At 38.5% G+C, this 19,069-nt stretch overlaps 1 protein-coding gene across 2 annotated transcripts in view; it reads right to left on the bottom strand.

Moving 5' to 3' along the window:
• Nucleotides 1-19,069, bottom strand: part of cpne5b (copine Vb) — a 78,483-nt gene that overhangs the window by 36,025 nt on the left and 23,389 nt on the right. The window contains exons 4-7 of one of the 2 annotated variants that reach the window (XM_087800321.1): nucleotides 15,649-15,752; nucleotides 14,322-14,361; nucleotides 13,137-13,151; nucleotides 11,982-12,058 (exon numbers count right to left, since the gene is read on the bottom strand). In XM_087800321.1, the coding sequence (XP_087656447.1) occupies nucleotides 11,982-12,058; nucleotides 13,137-13,151; nucleotides 14,322-14,361; nucleotides 15,649-15,752 (236 nt within the window). The remainder of the gene's footprint in view (nucleotides 1-11,981; nucleotides 12,059-13,136; nucleotides 13,152-14,321; nucleotides 14,362-15,648; nucleotides 15,753-19,069) is intronic. The other variant, XM_087800322.1, reaches the window with a different exon arrangement.

Here is a 19,069-nt window from a genome sequence, read left to right as displayed (position 1 = left end):
CAGGCTTTTCCTTGATTTTCTGGAACTCCTGTGTTGTTCTCAGTATTATCTTGATCTTTATCTTTTTATATACTTTTTTGAATATTGTTTTGTTTGTTTAAGCGCTTTGTGACCCTGGTCTGGAAAAGCGCCATATAAATAAATATTACTTACTTAATAGACTGAGAAACTCCTTTGTCTTTCACGCCATCAGGCTGTACAACTCCTCACTTGGGGGGAGGAGGTTACTTGGGGCTGGAGTCTGACACTTCCACCTCTACAGTGGATTAACAACACTTTGACACTTTCATTTGCAATAACGTAAAGTCACATTGTTTAGTTTATTTTATTTATACTATCGTTATATTCAGTTACTGTTGTTGTTATTTAATACTATCGTCCTTCTGTGTGCTGTTTTGTTTCTTCTCTATTCCTTCTATACTACTGGAAAACAGAAATTTCGAGAGAGTGTTATCTCAAAGGGATCAATAAAGTGCAGTCTAAGTCTAAGTCTAAGTCTAAGGCTATTGTATACGGTTTGTAAGGTTTCATTTAACCTGGTGAGTAGAGCAGCAGCGAAACACTCGACCAGGTGGATCCACAACTGCTGACGTACTATCTCCCTGGTCTCATAGAGGATTAAACATTTTAATTCTATCTCCTCAGAAGCTGTATTATTCTGGCAACAAACCAGGCTCCAAGGGACCAAAACATGATTTCATCCTCGCGAGCGTCTCTGTGACAACCAACAATACGGTCTGAAACCAAGCTTCTCAAACACCATTACTGAACTCACTAACTCCGCCAAGAGCAGAGCGAAAGCGTTGTTTCATGACCACCAAAGCAGAGACACACAGCCTCACCTGAGACATCCACCTCCTCAATTATCCACTGCTGAGTCTACAACGTCTCAGCCATCCGAGACCTCATTTGACTTTATTAGCGCAGCCACCAGAGACGCGGAGCCATTAATCACACAGAAGAGGGACGGAGTGAGCATCCTGCGAGGGAAGTGAGAAATAAGGTGAAATGGCTGCTGGATTCTTTCTATCTTAGCAAAAGAAAGAAAGGTGCAGCGCTCTTCATGCCTCAGACGAAGCCCATTAACACTTACACATTGTTGGAAGGAACATTTTAAACACATAGTCAACACGCTATTCAACACACACAGAGTCTCATTGAAGGTGACAACAAATCAAAGTCAAAACAAACAGCTAGAAAACTATAACTACGATGAACGCTGCAAACATCTGTATTTTGGGCACATCTAGAGGTATATGCTTTTCTGTTCTTTGCTTATTGTTCCTTTTCTTTGTTTTCACAGACAGTAGAGACAAAGGAAGTGACATTATAGTGGGGTTTTGTTGGTGGTAATTTACTAAAAATGCATGTGTCAAAACAAAATGATGAATAAAAGTAATGATGAGATCAAATGCTAACCATTGTTTATTTTGGCCCGTTTTGGAAATGGAACCTTGAAAACCTTTTATGTATAAGTCAAGATTTATATTCTAGAAATCGAATATCTCCCAGCTTCAAAAACATGAATGAACATCAATTATTGCATTCTTTTAACAAACACTTCATCCTGATTCTTACCTTGTGAAATCTGTTGTAAAGACGTGTGCAGCTTAAATGAATGAATGAATGATTTGTTTTAAGAGCGAGTACAACATCGTTCATCAACATTATCCGACTTCAATAAAGCGCTCTGTAGCCTGCGACCTGAATGATAGACTTTGTGTAAACCTACTTATAAAAAATGTTCACAACAAACATCATCTTACTTCATCATGCTTGTCACACGAGTCCTTGAAATATTATCACTTGCTAGAAATCATCTTGTCAAGACTAGGTTCTTATTAAACCTAACAGTAAAACAAAGGACACTTTGTCATTCAGACAGGATTTATGACACTGACCTGATTATCTTTATAGAATCCCAAACTTCCTTGAAATTGAGTTTTATAAAAGCGAGATATTACGATTCTCCATTTCGCTTTAACTGGGGACGATCTATTATTAAACCTGTCAATCAAACACGACTCAAACCACAGGTGAGGAGAATTCTTGTGATAGTTTTTTTGGTGAAAGACTCTTCAGGAATCCAAAACTTTCCTCTCCAGCAGCTGAAGGTGAAGCATCCAGTAAAAAGGAACGTTTTTTATCCTTGCAAGATTCTTTCCAGGCCAGACAAACCTGAAAATCCTACAGAGACAGACAGCCGGGAGACATTTTTTAACAATGCCCAAACAATCCAGACTGAAAACTGCTTTCATCATATACTATATATATATCTTAAGCACCATTCTAAAGGGATAAGTATAATTTATAATGATTTGTAACGTAGTAATTCCACCACAAATTTCCTACTGTAATTCACCTAACACAGGCATAATACTAGTCCAGTGCGAATGTGCACCATAGATTCAAACATTCGTTGGTATTGGGCCTTGCCCCATACAGATATTAAATTTAGGGTCTCGTCTAGAGTCCAGTGCCTGCTTTTGGAGTGTTTACGTTTCGGAGCGCGAGGTACAACGGGCGCAGCCATTTTGTCATTGCCTGAAGTAGAAGCGAATGTGATGACATATGTGGCCGCAATGTCGGTAAAACAGACTATTTTACAGACGTCGCTTATCCCGAGCAAATGTACTTAAAGTAACACAGAGGTGGGGTGTAATCACCAAGGATGGTTGGATGGATGGATGGATGGATGGATGGATGGATGGATGGATGGATGGATGGATGGATGGATGGATGGATGGATGGATGGATGGATGGATGGATGGATGGATGGATGGATGGATGGATGGATGGATGGATGGATGGATGGATGGATGGATGGATGGATGGATGGATGGATGGATGGATCAAAAATAACAGAGAAAAGGATACACAGATTACATACATCATACTTTCACTCCACTCCTGCCTCCAAACTCTTATACAATCTAATAGCACGAGGAATGAATGAGTCCCTGAGTCTATTAGTGCTCGCCTGAGGCTTTTATTACAATCTATGGGGATTTTAATTATGTCAAAGGTCCACAGGTAAAACTAATCATCTGCGAATAGGGCTTTAATATTTACAGAACAACTGATTTCTAGCAATTCTTAATGTAAGAATCTCCCCAAAAAAAGTTTCCTCTAAATTTAACTGTGACAAGACACTGTGAATTGATATCCGACTAAGACTCAACAGTTGTTGTAGATCATTTTTATGCCTGTAGTTCTGACTCTCCCTGGTGGGCAAGTTTTCCGAGTCTCGGCACTCTGGCAGCATCACGGGCTTAACTGCCATCCCTTTCCATCGCAACATCAAAGACTTTACTTGCAGTTTAAGAACCTGAGCTCGCGGGTTGTCACAATTCCTTCCTCCTAACTTCCCTTCACTTTCCTATCTCCTGTCAGTCTCTCTCCCAACCGATATATTATCTGGAAATGAAAATAAAAAAAACACCGTAAGCTGCTCACTTAGGACTAAGCAAAAGCAACAAAATACAGTGATACAACTAAAATTCCCCCCTGTCTTAAATGGATATTAAATGGTCTTGTAGGCCAAAGAAATGTTGATAATATCACTCAGATATGTGTGAGTTAGCTACAGCTGCCTGACCGAAGAGGAAGAGGTTATATGCTTAACTGGAGGAGCAGCACTTTGGTTCAATCATGCTGTGAACCATTTTTCCTTTTCTGATGTCTAAGCATCAGCACGAGGCCAGAACGACCCAGTCTACAGTAGCTCCTGTCTTCTTCTCTGGAGAAGAACTGGTGATCACACATCATCAGGTATACAGGACTCTAAATATGGCTTCCCAAAAGATAAACACAGCAACATTTGATTAGAAGTATCAAGCATGACCAGAGAGATCTACTAGATCTAGGTTTGGTTATGTAAGTGCATGAGATGGTGGATCCGTTGAGAGGAAGAGAAGGACAGCTTTAACAGTCCAGAGTTCCAGACCTCTATTAGTGCCTGGCAGACGGTTGAATGAGCGTGTCACTTCTGCGGATGTTGTGTGCTTTCTAGCTTCCCTTAATGTGTTGGCTTTTAAAGTGCCTCAGCCAAGTGCTCTTTTCACCGGCATTTAAACACCAGCTGGATTGAAGCCACTGCTACAGTTTTACAGACTTGTAGACGAATGAAACTGAATTATTTATTATGTTTACGATGGGAAAATACTGAGTTAGTGGGTTGAGTCTTGTTGAAATTTGTTGAACCACAGGATACTAAATGTTAACCTTTGCTTCGGTTGCATCTGTCTGAAGAATGTTAAAAGCTGTAAAAGACACACGGCCGATGCTTCATTTCACAACATATGTTATATAGTACTTTGTTCCTGTTTCACGGGTAATAAATAACTTACGTTGGCGTATAAAGGTGCGACCACAACAGCTCCCACTTGTGAAAATGGGAAAAGATACTGCATTCATCTCTCCTCATCATTAGTATAATGGTTGTGACTTTAAATCGAATCTGATGTCTCTTCTTTGTCTGAGTTCCCAGCTTTAAGTCAGATTCCTAACCTGTTTCGTATTTACTTTTAGTATTGTATTGTTTTCTTTCAATTGAGTATTTCACTTATCTTAAAACTAATTCTAATAATTGAACACATCTTTAAATGGTATCGTTGAATAAAATATTTTAAGATTAAATAATATTTGTATTTTAATGTGCTCTGCTCTGCATGTTTCTCCATTATATATAGAGAGCTGTGTCTCAAATTGCATACTTACGTACTTAAACTTTTTAGTGCATAAATGTCTCTCAATTCTTACTTAGTATGTGAACTGACTACGGATCGATGGACACTTTCTACACTAAACAGCCGCCATCTTAGTGATGTTGCATTGTAAATGGAAGTTACGTCATATGTATCATATATATATATATATATATATATATATGCATATACTTACAAGTGCATTTCCAGCACCAGCCAGTAGGAGGATGAAACGTCTTCGGTGCTGATACCGGCGTAAATATCTCGCAAATATTTAGTTTCTCATATTTCTTGATCGAATCATGCATAACGTGTTGGTGTTGGTGATACTGTTCCTACAGCTGGTTGCAATCATCGTTAAAATCAATTCAATATTATTTAAAGTGTCTTATCATAACAAAGTTATCTCAAGACACTACAGTTGAAGTAAGACTATAGTGAAGAAAGAAAAACGTATCCCAGCAATTTAACAATGAGTGAATCACATCGTGGTGTGAAAAATGTTCTTTTAGAAGGCAGAAACCTAGAGCAGAACCAGACTCATTGTTGACGGCCTCCTGCTGTGATAGGTTGTCAGGAAGGATGGGGGGGTAAACAGGTGGACAGAGGAAAGAGTGAAAGAGGATACAGTGAGAGAGAAAAATTAGGTGGGTTGGCCTCCCAGGTTGGGAGGAGTCGTGACATACTATCTGTTGGGAAATGTGTACTAGTTAGTACGTACACTATCCTGATGCATACTAACCGCCAGCGCACTAATAGAAGTATGTGATTTGAGACACAGCTCAGTTCTTTATCCATTTGTTTGTCACCACATTATACAACGCGGGTCTATGGGAGCCTCATGCTTAACATTCGATGCCCTGGTTCCTAACAAAAATCATGACCTTTAAAGCTGGTAAACAGGAGGTCTTTTCCCTCGGTCCTGCCACTGCTTCACGAACACAGCCGTCAGTGATGGTGCTACAATGGCATCTATTAAGAAACAAGATTTCTCAAGAGATTCTGGGGTTAGAAGATATAGAGTGTGATTAAGAAGCTGTATAAATACAAAAAAATACAATCATTGAGTGAGTTTATGTGGTGCATGATCACATCAGGAGCCAACGATTCGACCTCATTTCGATTTAAAAGCCAGTGATAGAGCTCAGGAAGAAGACATGTGATGCTGATGTAAGGGTCAAAAACATAATGGTATGCATGAGCTTATCTGGCCCCAATGAGGGCATGTAAAAGTGAAAAACACTCCTGTTTTGTACTTGTTGAATCTGCTGCCAAGGATGGATATGACATCTTTACTCAGGCAACTCATCTCAAGCGATTAACAAATGAGGGAATGGTGGTGTTAAATGATGACAGGGATGAATGGGAATCTTCTGATCAATTGTTTTAAACCTGTTTGTTAAGATGACATTACAACATAAAACAACTAGGTTACATAGGGGTGCATTTGAGGAGCAGTCATGTGTAAGAACAAATAAAAAATATGTAGAAAGAAGCCTTTCGCACATATGAAGCTCCACAATCAAACAGTTAAGTCGCTGTTGCCTCGACTCATAAAACAAAAAATAGGCGAGAGCGGGAGTACAAACAAAAACACGCCAATTAAAAACCATCCATCGGCATCAGCAGCAGCAGCGAGAATCTTCCAACATAAGAGCGACACAAATTGACACTGACGACCAACAACGTTAAATTCTGCTGTTAATCAACTCTCATAACTAGAAAATGTCACTTTTCATGAGAAGCCAAAAAAACAAACAAACATTGCTATCATCTAAAAAAAATGTCAGCAAGAGGAGCAGCCAGCTGCATGGCTGAGCAGGCGTCTCATGCATCTGCATATTGGAGATAGGTGACGACGAGGAGCAACGCTCGCTCTTCTTACAAATAGCCGGTCGTCATATCAACAGAAGGAGACGGCGTCAAAAGAAGTTCAAAGAATATGAAGAAGAGGCGACTGTCCATACATGTAAATGGTTTATTCATTTTTCTTTTTGTTCTTTTTCGGTCTAGTTCCGCAACTAAAAAAAAACCTTGGAAAGAATGGTTTAAAGATGGTAAGATGAGAGACATTTAGCGGTGAAGCCAGCTGTGTAACTTCATCTGCTTTAACTTCAAATTGATACGTAACTGCTTTTTGTTCTTCCTTCTGTGTTCACTGAGTTAAACTTGGTGATGGTCTGTCTTTCTCACTGGCTGTCAGCGCGGCGCGCTGCAGCAAAGGTTACGTTAATGTCAGTGCTTGTGCAGAAGTGGCTGATTTACTTTGCTAATGAGTGACTTCAAATGAACCGCGTCGCCTTTGGCAGCATCTAAAAATAACGTGGTCAGTTCATTAGAACAATCGATGCTCAAGAATCTACATGTATTTGTCCGTGCAATAGTTTGAGAAAAATACCCAGAGAGCCTTGCTGTTTGACAGTCCTGTGTCGCAGTTTTGAGTCATATTTTTTAATCTGAAAAACACACTTTTAACCTAAGATTAGTATCCTCTCATTTTGTCGCTGATTCTTTTTCCTATAATAGAAAATAACGATTTGCAGACTAGATTTACCAAAAAATATTTTGGCTTCTCGGAAATCAAAAATATCGAAGATTGTCTTTATCTGCCTTCAACAGGCTGTCACACAAATATTGGGTCGTGTTTGTGTCCCTGGTTCTCCATCTTCACACCAACATTTCCAGTCAAATGAATCAGCCTCTGTGTACGCGTCTCATCCCACACACAGACAGCGGTGTCAGTTTGAGTCGTCATCACGCCCGGGCGGTCGTCCAGTCTTGAAACACATGCTACGCTTCTCCTTCACAAACGATCTCGCCGCCTTCTGCTTGTGTGGCTGGCTGATCTGCGCCGACAGATGAGCAGCGCAGAAGCCGTCAGAGGCCAAGTGTAGCTTTCGCTCTTCATTCTGCTCTCGACTCTTAATGACGCTTCTGCTCACGTCGTCTTCGCTACCTTTTTTATCCGGCTCTCTCTCCAAGTGTCTGTCACTCCCGTCATCAGTTGTTGGGTGCAGATCAAAGCTGAGACGCTCTGGCACAAAGGTTGAAATATGGTTTATGTATCTTAAATATACTCACGTTTGGTCATCACCCACTCACACCCCCACCGCCACCCGTGTCTTTGCCTTCTTTTTTTTTCTCCGATTTCTCCGATCCTTAAAACTCTTCACTGGCTTCCAGTTTCTTTCAGGATCAGCTTTAAAATTCTGGTTCTTACTTTCAGAGCTATTCATGGTCAGACTCCTCCTTACATCAGTGATCTGATCCAGCCTTACACCCCAGCTCGGGCTCTGAGGTCTGTGGATCAGAATCTACTGATGGTTAGGAGGAGAGAAATCCTTCCAGACTGTTGCTCCTAAGCTTTGGAACGATCTTCCTCTCCCTCTGTGTTTGATGATCTACTGACTCCTTCAAGAAACATCTGAAGACGTTTTTATTTGTTCAGGCTTTTCCTTGATTTTCTGGAACTCCTGTTGTGTTATCAGTTTTATCTTGACCTTTAAAGTATATACTTTATTGAATATTGTTTTGATTGTTTAAGCGCTTTGGGACCCTGGTCTGGAAAAGCGCTATACAAATATAAATTACTTACTTACTTACTTCTTTGTACAAGTGGTTGTAGATGACGACGATGAGTAGTAAGTAAAAGCAAAATAACTAATTTCGTCTCAACCCTGAAATGTAGCGATTAGAGACACTCGTTTGCACGTTGAATTTGACATAAGCGTAGTTGCTTTGGGATATGAGAAAACGCTCCATTTTCTTCATAAAAATTATGAAACAGATTCAGTTTATTTACAACCATCAATCAGCAATGTTGATCCCCTTCAACACATGTTTTTTTCGATCTGGAGCTTGTAGTCCATGTGTTTGTATCTTCTCGTTTAGACTATTGTAACAGTTTGTTTTCATGTCTAAACAAGAAGGATCTGTCTCGCCTTCAGTTAATACAAAACTCTGCAGCAAGAATTCTGACCCGCTCTAGTAGAAGAACTCACATTTCCCTGATCTTTAAAACTCTTCACTGGCTGCCAGTTTCTTTCAGGATCAATTTTAAAATTCTGGTTCTTACTTTCAGATCTATTCATGGTCAGACTCCTCCTTACATCACTGATCTGATCCAGCCTTACACCCCAGCTCGGGCTCTGAGGTCTGTGGATCAAAATCTACTGATGGTTCCTGAACACGCTTCCGGATCCCTCTGTGTTTGATGATCTACTGACTCCTTCAAGAAACAATCTCAAGACATTTTCATTTGTGCAGGCTTTTCCTGAATTTCTGGGACTCCTGTCTTTGTCTTATGTATCTTGGCCTTTTTAAAGTATATATTTTAAATGTGTATTGTTTTTGATCATTAAAGCGCTTTGACCCTGGTCTAGAAAGGTGCTTTACAAATAACCTTTAGTTATATACTATGTTTTATACATTTTTACAACAAAAGGCTTTCATATACTTTATATTAAGGTCCACAACGATTTTTTTTGACCAGTATTATGTTGGCATTATGTTCACAGACCGACCTTGAGACCCGGAAAATGAATCCTTCACTCATTTTCACTAGTTTACAGGTTTGAAAAAAAATATATAAACTTGACTTAAACAAGCGTCTTCACGTGATAATTGCTCTTCCTGAGTTTCAGTATTGGCCTTGAGGTTTTACCTATAGCAATGCTTGGTTATAGGGCTTTACTCTATTCGTAGAACCTCAAGTTATAGGACAAATAACTTGAGGGTTGTACATCATAGTGCTCCGCCCTCTACCGATCTTCAGTATTTGCCTCGAGGATAACCAATAGCAAAGCTTGGTTATAGGGCTTTGCACTCTTCGTAGAACCTAAAGTTATGTAACAAATAACTCAATGTTTAGTATGTGTGGTATTGTATAACTTGGGCTTGTTATTTATTAAAGTATTATATTATTTTTATTTGCTCAGGCTTTTCCTTGATTTTCTGGATTTTCTGTTGTGTTCTCAGTTTTATCTTGACCTTTAAAGTATATACTTTATTGAATATTGTTTTGGTTGTTTAAGCGCTTTGTGACCATGGTCTGGAAAAGCGCTATATAAATAAAAATTACTTACTTACTATTGTAAAAGTTGTCTGCTGGTTACTCTCACCTGTACTTGTATATATCGTGACAGTTTATATAGAAAAACGTTCGTCAACTGTGTTTGTGGGACTTAAATAAAAGCAATAAGGCACATAAAAAATAAATCAACATTCAAAAATGTATTGGTATGTATAAATATCTGCAATAATATTCATATATATCCAAAATGTTAGTGGAAACAGCACGTGTCAATATAAGGAGGCGCCAGAATCTGAGTATTCATTAAAAACACATATGAGGCCTGCAATGGAACAATTTGTAAATAATAAAACATTCATGAAAGACAGAAAAAACATTTTAGGTTTAGATGTAAATTGTGTTTCACTGAAAGCATCACATGGTGAAATTAGGAAAGAAGAGCCACAGCAGAGTCATAAATATAACACAACAGCACCCAAATGTTGAATCACTCAGCTAAATTAGCAGTCGTATCAATCGCTGGTTTCGACTAAAGTTTGTTTTCCCAAATTGATTTAGAAAGGGGAATTGATTTGCACTCAATTTGTTGCTGCGTAATTAAACACGAACGAAAATCCTGACGACTGGGCCGAAGTGAAACGGATTCGTAAACCAGACAAGTCTGTGTAAACACATCTCATTTTCGGGTTCTATCAATCAACCTCTGAAATAGATGGAGTCTCTGCAACTTTTATGAAATATTTGGTTGAACACTGGGTTGACAAGTTGTTTATCCGAGAGTGTCACAGTGAGACGCATATTTGAATGTGAAATAAAACCGCAGCAGGAATATCCTCATCAGACAACACACACACACAGAAAAAATACATTAGACGTAGAGGCACGTGTATCATAGTAGGAAGTATTTTATTGTAAATCTTTTTATGTCTGCACTTCATTATTTTCACCCAAAGAACAAAATGCTACGTTTAGTCGCGATGTTCGAAGGTACGGCGCTCAGATGTGTGAGCAAACTAATCCGAAATGAATCGACGTTTCCTCTACACATCTCACACTTTATGTTTAACGACAGGTTATTATTGTTTTTCGACATCTGAGACTAGCTGCAGGCGAAGACATTTCCCTTAATGACAGTAATGATCCGGAGAAAACATTTTGCGGATGTGCTTCTTGGTTTCTTTGATCAGTGTTTTTTTTCCCTTCCAACAGCCTGATGCGCTCCCCTCCTCACCTTTTTTTTTTAATGACTTTCTCTTCCTGCAAATGTGGATATTATCATCTGGGTTCAATCTGAGATCTATCGTCACATGCAAGATGAACCTTGAAGGATAATTAGCTTGTAATAACTCGCTACTTCAGTCAAATAATCATGTGGACTCACAGCACTTATAGAACCCACTCTTTATTTTGCCTGCAGCAGAAAAAAAAAATGGATACGACTTCCTTTACTTCAGAAAAATGATGCCACAATATCCATAATGTATGTTTTTCAACTACAAAATTGTTCAGTTTGTGACTCAAAATCTGTAACCTCAGACACTGACACATGTTTTTGGAGCTGTTTTAGAGTATGTAAATGTAGTGAGTTATAAGACAAATAATGTGTTAATTTAAGTGTCTCTAAAATAAGGTAAGGTAAGGTAAAACTTTATTGATCCCTCAGGAGGTCTCCTTTGGGAAATTGTTTATTTATTTATTTTTTTAAGAAGAAATAGATGTTGGACCTCTATTGTATCCTCAGTATGTGACTGTTTGTACAAAACTCTCTTTTCATTGAAAAATTCCGATTAGAAAATGTGCTTAACACTGAAAGAACTTGGATTTCTGAGAGCAAAAATCTTGTTAACTGTAACAACACCAACTTTGCTGTGATTGCTCAAGCATCAAGGTTTGTCTCACAGCGTCCTGAATCCAGGAAGACTCCACCTCCAAGGGACTCATTGCATAAACAAAGCAGGGTGTGAAGACCAATATCGAAGTGAAGACAATTAGTGAAGATCATTATTGCTTCATAATGGAGTGAAGACCATTATTGCGTTATAATGGACTAAGCTCTTGTAACCTCTTGTTCGCCGAGGTTTCAGACCGGGGGAGAACTTTATAAAGTAATAAGTTCAAAACATGGTCATGATGAGAGACTTACTGCATCTTGGAGAGGAAGACGTCAACATTTGTAACATGTGTGCGAGTAAGGAGAGTTTCACATTTATTACCCTTTAAATGAAATGGCGTTCTGAACTCACCCCAGGGGTTTCTCTAGTCTGCTGGCCGGTGATCCAACGATCTCCCCAAGAGTGCAGACCATCTGACCCAAGAAGTCCTGAGGTTCAGAGGCAGAGAGGCAGGAAGTGAAAAGCAATGTTATTGTTTACCTAGAAAAATATTCAATCTCAAACTCAATCGTTTCAGGGGCCAAAGTGTTAACCCTTGTGTTATCTCTGGGTCAAGGTGACCCGAAGGGCGGAAAACAAATGTGTTTGAGGAATCCCTTGTGTTATCATAGGGTCGACAAGCTTCACTACTAAATATGTGTTTGTTGTACTCAGGGAGTTTGTTCACCTACACTCAGAGACAACACAAGGGATACCTCAAACACATTTGTTTTATGCCCTTCGGGGTCACCTTGACCCCGACCCCTTTTTATTTTAAAGCTTTTTCAGGGCGACATCAAATTAAAGTGGATCTGATTGGCCCCCCAGACTTTTGAGTTATGTGTCCAATTCACTTCTTGTTTCTTATACATTTTCAATGTGCACGAAGCATGGATGAACGATGCAGTGGGCTAAAGGTGTGAAAACTAAGGATGGAAATAGATTCACCTCAGGTGAGAACATGCTTGCAAAGCTGAATGTTTACCACTTATAAACATTTAAAAATAGTTTAGCCTCCAATATTGAAGGACATTTTGTATAAATACTGTATCCATTGAGCCAACCTTTATCACGTAAACGGTAACAATAGAGATTAAGCTCAATAGAGCTGGAGTTATTAATTTCGCAAATAAAACAAGCAACTCTTGATCTTCAACCTTGCAAGCATGAGTTGATCGTGATATATTTGAATTGAACTTATCATGGTGAACTTTTTATTTTATTCTCTTGCTTTGGCCAGAAGCAAATGTGCAAAAAAAATACATGAGAAATTAGTGTCTTAAATGAAACATCTTGATTTCAACGGTGTTTGTTCCGTGCTTGTGAACAAACGCCTCGTTTCTTGAGTTTGATGAAGATGTTGGAATCACGACCAGTGATTTGAATAACGTTACAATACTCAGTTTTTTTGTATGCAAGATTAATGAAATCACTGCCTGACGGAGTTCTCTTTCGACTGGCTTCGGGTAAAGGACGGATGTTTGGGGAGCAAGCATGTTGTTTTTCTTTTAAGATTCTGGGACCTACGTGGAGTTCTGCAGGCTTCCAGAGAGGTGGGCAGCAGCAGGAACAACGACATTGACAACAATAACAATCCACATAAAAACATCGAAACAAAACTTCACAGACTCCTACACATGAAGCGCTATGTAAAAAAAAAAAAAGTGCTGACATGCTGAGCGTAAAAAAAGAAATGGTTCATGCCAAATCTGTTGATGAAGGAAAAGCTAACGCCTCTGGTACAAATCAGTTTTCTATTTTATTTATCCTGATACCTGCGACGCATTTTAGAATATGTGAAGGTTGTTTTCTTTTCAGGAAGCGTGTGAGAGTCAGCTCTGAATCCCATCATGATTTTTATACAACCAAATGTTCCGCATGTTTAGGACCTTGACCTTAAAGCAGCAGCACGTAACATTTCAAGATCTTTGAGTAAACAATAGAGTTTTATATTGGCCCTTTATATCTTGGAGAACAGACAGTAAGTAAGTAAGTAAGTCATTTTTATTTGTATAGCGCTTTTCTAGACCAGGGTCACAAAGCGCTTAAACAATCAAAACAATATTCAATAAAGTATATACTTTAAAGGTCAAGATACAACTGATAACACAACAGGAGTTCCAGAAAATCAAGGAAAAGATGTTGTCAGTAGTGCACTAAATTCATCAACTATTGTAAACCTGGATTGGATATAATATATATAATAGTACTCGAATTATATATACATAAATAAGGATATATACAAAAGGGATTAATACAGTTACATATAATGTAATAAAAGCAACATTCAGTCATTTCTTTCTATTCACCTAAATGTTGTAATATATTTTAAAAATCAAAACTTGCACCAAATATATTTGTTTTAAATCAATGCTTTTGGTTGTCGTTGTTTCTATCTTCTACACAGCAGGTTTAATGTTTATGTGTAGAGTAAAAACAAACATTTAAAAGCATTGAAATGATCATGTTTCCATGAAAAAAAAGAGAAAATAATCATCACAAATTCTACTTGGATGATTTTCAACCACGTTTTAACAGCAGTGCAAAGTTGCTTTATTCTGTCAGATTAAAACATGCAACAACTAGAAGCCGACTACTGACCACAGATAGAGTTCATACCATTCTTCAATATGATCTACGTTCAACTGTCTTTTTAGAGAACCGTATTAACTTATCTGTGGTTTGAGGTAAGAACTAATTACGTCCACTCACATGTTTGGAAAGATCTGGACTTTTGGAGTCAACGTCATACCTAAAAAAGAAGCAACAAAACAGGAATATATTTAATATAAAACACTTCATTTTGGCAAATCCTTCAGACACAAAGTGATAAAGCATTAGTCAATTATTGGGGAGTAACTTCTTTTCAGTGGCAAAATGATTTGGAGGAAAATCAAAAAGACTTCAGTGATTGTTTCATGTGTGTTTGGGTCTATTTAACATCTGAATGAATGACTTAAACTGCAATTAAGCTGCGCAAGTCAGCGGGGAATTCCTATGATGTCGCTGCCAAGAAGCTCACAATTTGGTTCATTCATTAAGAAATTAAAACAATGGTTAAAACACATCAATCATTTTAATCACAGCATTGTTGTCGATTCGTTCATTTTTGTTGGTTTATTTATTGTAACAACATTTTGGTTGCCGTTCAGTATATTTGGGATATATGCTTTTTTTAAGATTTACTTTTTTAAGGATATCCCTGATTACTTTGTCTGCCGTGGAATCATGAGTGTCATGTGTCAGACTGTCATGTCATTATTTAACTTAAATGTGAAGCAGGGTGTCGTCTGCATATCAATGAAACTCAAGCCATCAGGATACAGAAAACTTGAAAAATATTTTTCTTTTATCATCCACAAATAAAGGCTTTGTAGTGTCATGTAACTTTTTTGAGTTAGTCCAAGGCCAGTAAGTAAAACCAGAGTAATTCATAAGGCACACCAGATTATCAGGTGCACTGTCGGTTTTTGAGAAATCTAAAGCATTTGATCAAACTGTATTTGTTGATTTGAAAAGACTTCGCAGCTTAACACAAACTTTTAACACAATGCTGCAGGCGAGCAGAGAAGTAGAAGGAAGGAGACTAATTCACGTACACTTTTTGTCAATATTTTATGCTTCTGTTGTGACTTGTTGCCGTATTTTGTTTTTCAAGAATTGTAAAGTAATTCAGACTAGTTCACTTTGAGATGCTGCTCTCAACGAACTCAGATGGTCTGTGATCTACTTCCTATCTTGACCTCGCTCCAGCTGAAGAAGAAGTAGAAGTCTGAGAATTATTTAAACAGATGAATCCTGACAATAGATTGATCAGTGTCAACTCAACATTATAATAGCCCTAATATAGTTAGGTGACTAGTTACACAAGCATGTGCAAACGTTGCATTTGTGTGAAAACTGGTTTGTTTGACAACTACAGTTGGAATCATTTTGAATTGGCACACAAGACAAAAGCTAAAAATGACAAAAAGTGCAAACAATGTAATGCATATAAATCTTTATTGAGCACTGACATAAAAAAAAGTGTTTCACTCACAGGTCAAAGCGGAGGTTTTGCTTTTCTTCAAAGAAGTAGTCGAGGATGTACTTCCTGACAAAGTCTGGGTTCAGTGTGTTGTCAATCACCTCAGTTCTGCCAAACTGTGGAAGCACAAATACAATTGAATTAATGCGAGCAGGAAACCAGTTTAACAAAAACATGTTTTTTTCTTGGCTCACACAGTTATGAAAGCTCTACTTAAAGATGCGTTTTCTCTGCAAACAAGAGCGGGTTCCTTGCTTTGTTGATCCCCACCGCTTCACCACATTAATTACGGCGGCAAAACCCACAGAGAAAGGCAGATAAAAGCAGAGGAAGATGGCAACAATTTGTGAGCCACAGCAGGTATATCGGCAAGTTGAGAACTCGAGTGGGTTATAAAGGAGGGAGTGTGGGAAATGTGTGGGAGGAGAAGATTTAGAATTCCTAATCAGGGGGATTTTCAAAGCTGATGTAAAAAAAATGTCACAATTAAACACATTTTCATCCAAGTATGAGTCTAATTGAAGTATGACGGTTGTTCCATTGTGATCACCAGGCAGATTTTAATAACATCAACTCATTTTAGATCAGTTTCTCTTTACCAATTTAAACCTCTGACACTGAACACACTGCTTAAGTCTGTGCTTGCTTTGACTTCCTCCGGGTTTCCTCCCACAAACTCAAAACCTACAGATGACAAACTGTTGGACCAGCCCTCACCCTGAGGAGCTGGGAGAGAGACTCCAGTGAATTAGGAATGGGAATGGTGTCAAACTTTCTCACACAAGAGACATAAAACATGAAACATGAAGGGCCGACAGGAATTTTCTCTCGTCGTATTATTGACTCTCCTGTCTCTGGAATTGTGATTCCTAATGGAATTTGATCATATAAACAACTTTTCTTCGTTACATTAACCATCTTTAATCGAAATTCCCCTTCCATTCATATGAAGTTTCCATATGAGTTGTTGATATTTAAAAATGACTCCGGGTGTGTCCCAAATCGCGCACTTCTGCACTTACACTTAATATTTTATTGCTCAGGTGCTTCCCAATGATCAGTGTGCAAAAATGCAGTGCGCAATGGGAATTCAATTGGCGCACTCAAATGGCGAGCCATCAATGGACAATTTCCACCCTTAACAGCCGCCATCTTAGTGACGTAGATGACGCTGAACTGAAGCTACGTCACTGACGACAAGTCTTCCGAGCAGATACCGACGCAAATGTCTCAAGAAAACAGTCATTTTTCCACAAAACAACACAACAACAATAATAACACAATGAAACAAAACTTACTAACTTGTTTCAATTGAAGAAAAGTGCTGTCAAGTGTCTGCGATATGGTTCTAACGGCTGGTTGTAATCAGAGTTCAAAAGTAGTAGAAGAAGAAGCTCATTTCCGGTAAGTGTGTAGCAGATTGTTTCATTTCAGACAGTACTACCCTGTCCAAATTTGAGCACTGCCTGAGTAAGTGCCTTGTCTTTCAGTGTATAATAAAGCAGTGCACTTAAAACTGAAATACCCTACTTATTTAAGAGACGGCTATTTCAATGGTGTCTTCAATCCTTGCTTGTTTTCTTCCACTTGTCTACAGATTTAGCAGAAATAAGTTTTGTCCCAAAATATGTCACAACAACAAGCAACACAGTTTATCTGCGCTGCCCAGAATTAAACTGAAATCTCTTATTTTAACACATAACAGTGCAGGCGTAGGAAGTTCAACATCCCCTTTCATGGCAAACAATGACATCTGAATCCAATGGCAGTTCTGTTCTTGATTTTAACTGTCAATGTTGATGATTTATGATTGGAAAGGATTCATGAGCAGCTCACCAGTGGAGGGAACCACCTTGCCTTCAACTGTCATATGAGCATGAAATATTTAGCTACAATAGCAGAGAGAATAAGTGACAAGAGAACATCATGGTGACATAAACTAGTAACTATGATTGAATATTAAACATGAACGTATTTATAGCAAAATAAGCTGAACTACATTACATTATTTTGCACATATGTATATCCGTGCTATGTTTTGTCAATTTTATAACATTTTGGTTAAAGATTTGTTTAAATATTTTTACAACATTGCTTTTTACTACTTTTATATAATTACAGAAAATGGAACGGATTATGTCTATATCAGAACTGATGCCGTCATGGTACTAGTATCTGCTCTATTTCTTACATGGAAGATAAACAGTTTAGATAAAACTCCAGAAGTTCACACGTTCCAGGAAGGTAAACAATTCTTTTTTTAATTGGTGTGAAGCCGAGAGTTTTCGATGCTCTCTGACACCAACCCTCTGGTGTTTGGTTTAAAGTCCCCTGAGCTAAGGAAACAAAGTGTAGTGATGGAATCACGGTGAGTTAAGGAGACATACAGTGCTGAGGGGATGAAGAGCTCTGCTTCTCTCTACACTTCCTCTAATGTCGACTGGCTTTTCGGCTCAATAAGAGCCCAGTTTGTTCCCACACTGGAGGGGAAGGATTACAACTACACTATGGGCTCCGGTGGAGGAAGGAGAAGGAAGTGGTCTTCCATGTCAAATCCCAGTTAAGTCTCCTAAAATGAGTCGCTACTGTGGCAGAAATAAGTTTTCCGTTTCAGTTTTAAGACTTAAATAAATAGTTCATCAATTAAGCGAAACTTGCACGAGGAGAATATCCGCCACATTGTAAGTAGTTAAAGGACCTGTTTGAACATCTGCGTCCCACCTTCTCCACATCCACGTTTTTTGTGTCGAGCCTACACTTTTTATTCAAATGCATGTGAGTCATTACACCTTCCTTGCACACCCTGGATTCTTCTTTAATTCAATCCTGTCACTGTATGAACGGATGGCGACTTCCATTGTTGTGTCTTGTCAGGTGAGCAAACCCATGAAACTGCAGCCACTTGATATGTCAGTTCCTGCAGGGAAAACATCCTAAAACGTTCTTTCTTTTGTGACTGAGATCAGAAGTGAAAGCCTCTATAGGGTTGAGTGGAACAAGCTGTCAGGCTTGGACAATATTTAAGACAATTGTCTCCACCTCCATGACCAGGGGAACTTGTTGTGGGCAGATAGCGAAGAAACTGGAAACCTTTTCTTGCAGGAACACTTGATGAGTTTGAGACATAAATTAAGATATGAAATTCTTTCTAAAATTATTAAATTGATTATCACACAAAAACAATACACGCCATGAACTCTCAATTCAGTGTTAAACAGGTTATTGCATGAAAGTTATTTTTTAACAGGCCCATGGTGGGCTACTGCTTTAACAAGTCTTGGCTTGTAAGTCTCTGAATGACCTTGTAGTTAATCTTCCCCTTAGATGAGTCATTCAAAGAATATCATTTCCCTTGTAGGATCCTTCTTCTGGCACAGCTGTCAGAAAATATGATTTAATATTTGATATTTATACGAGCATCAACATATTTGAA

The sequence above is a fragment of the Callionymus lyra genome, chromosome 10 (genome assembly GCF_982586985.1).
Source record: "Callionymus lyra chromosome 10, fCalLyr1.hap1.1, whole genome shotgun sequence".
Taxonomy (NCBI): domain Eukaryota; kingdom Metazoa; phylum Chordata; class Actinopteri; order Syngnathiformes; family Callionymidae; genus Callionymus; species Callionymus lyra.
The sequence above is the reverse complement of the archived record's forward strand: the minus strand, read 5'-3'. Positions and strand labels throughout refer to the sequence as shown.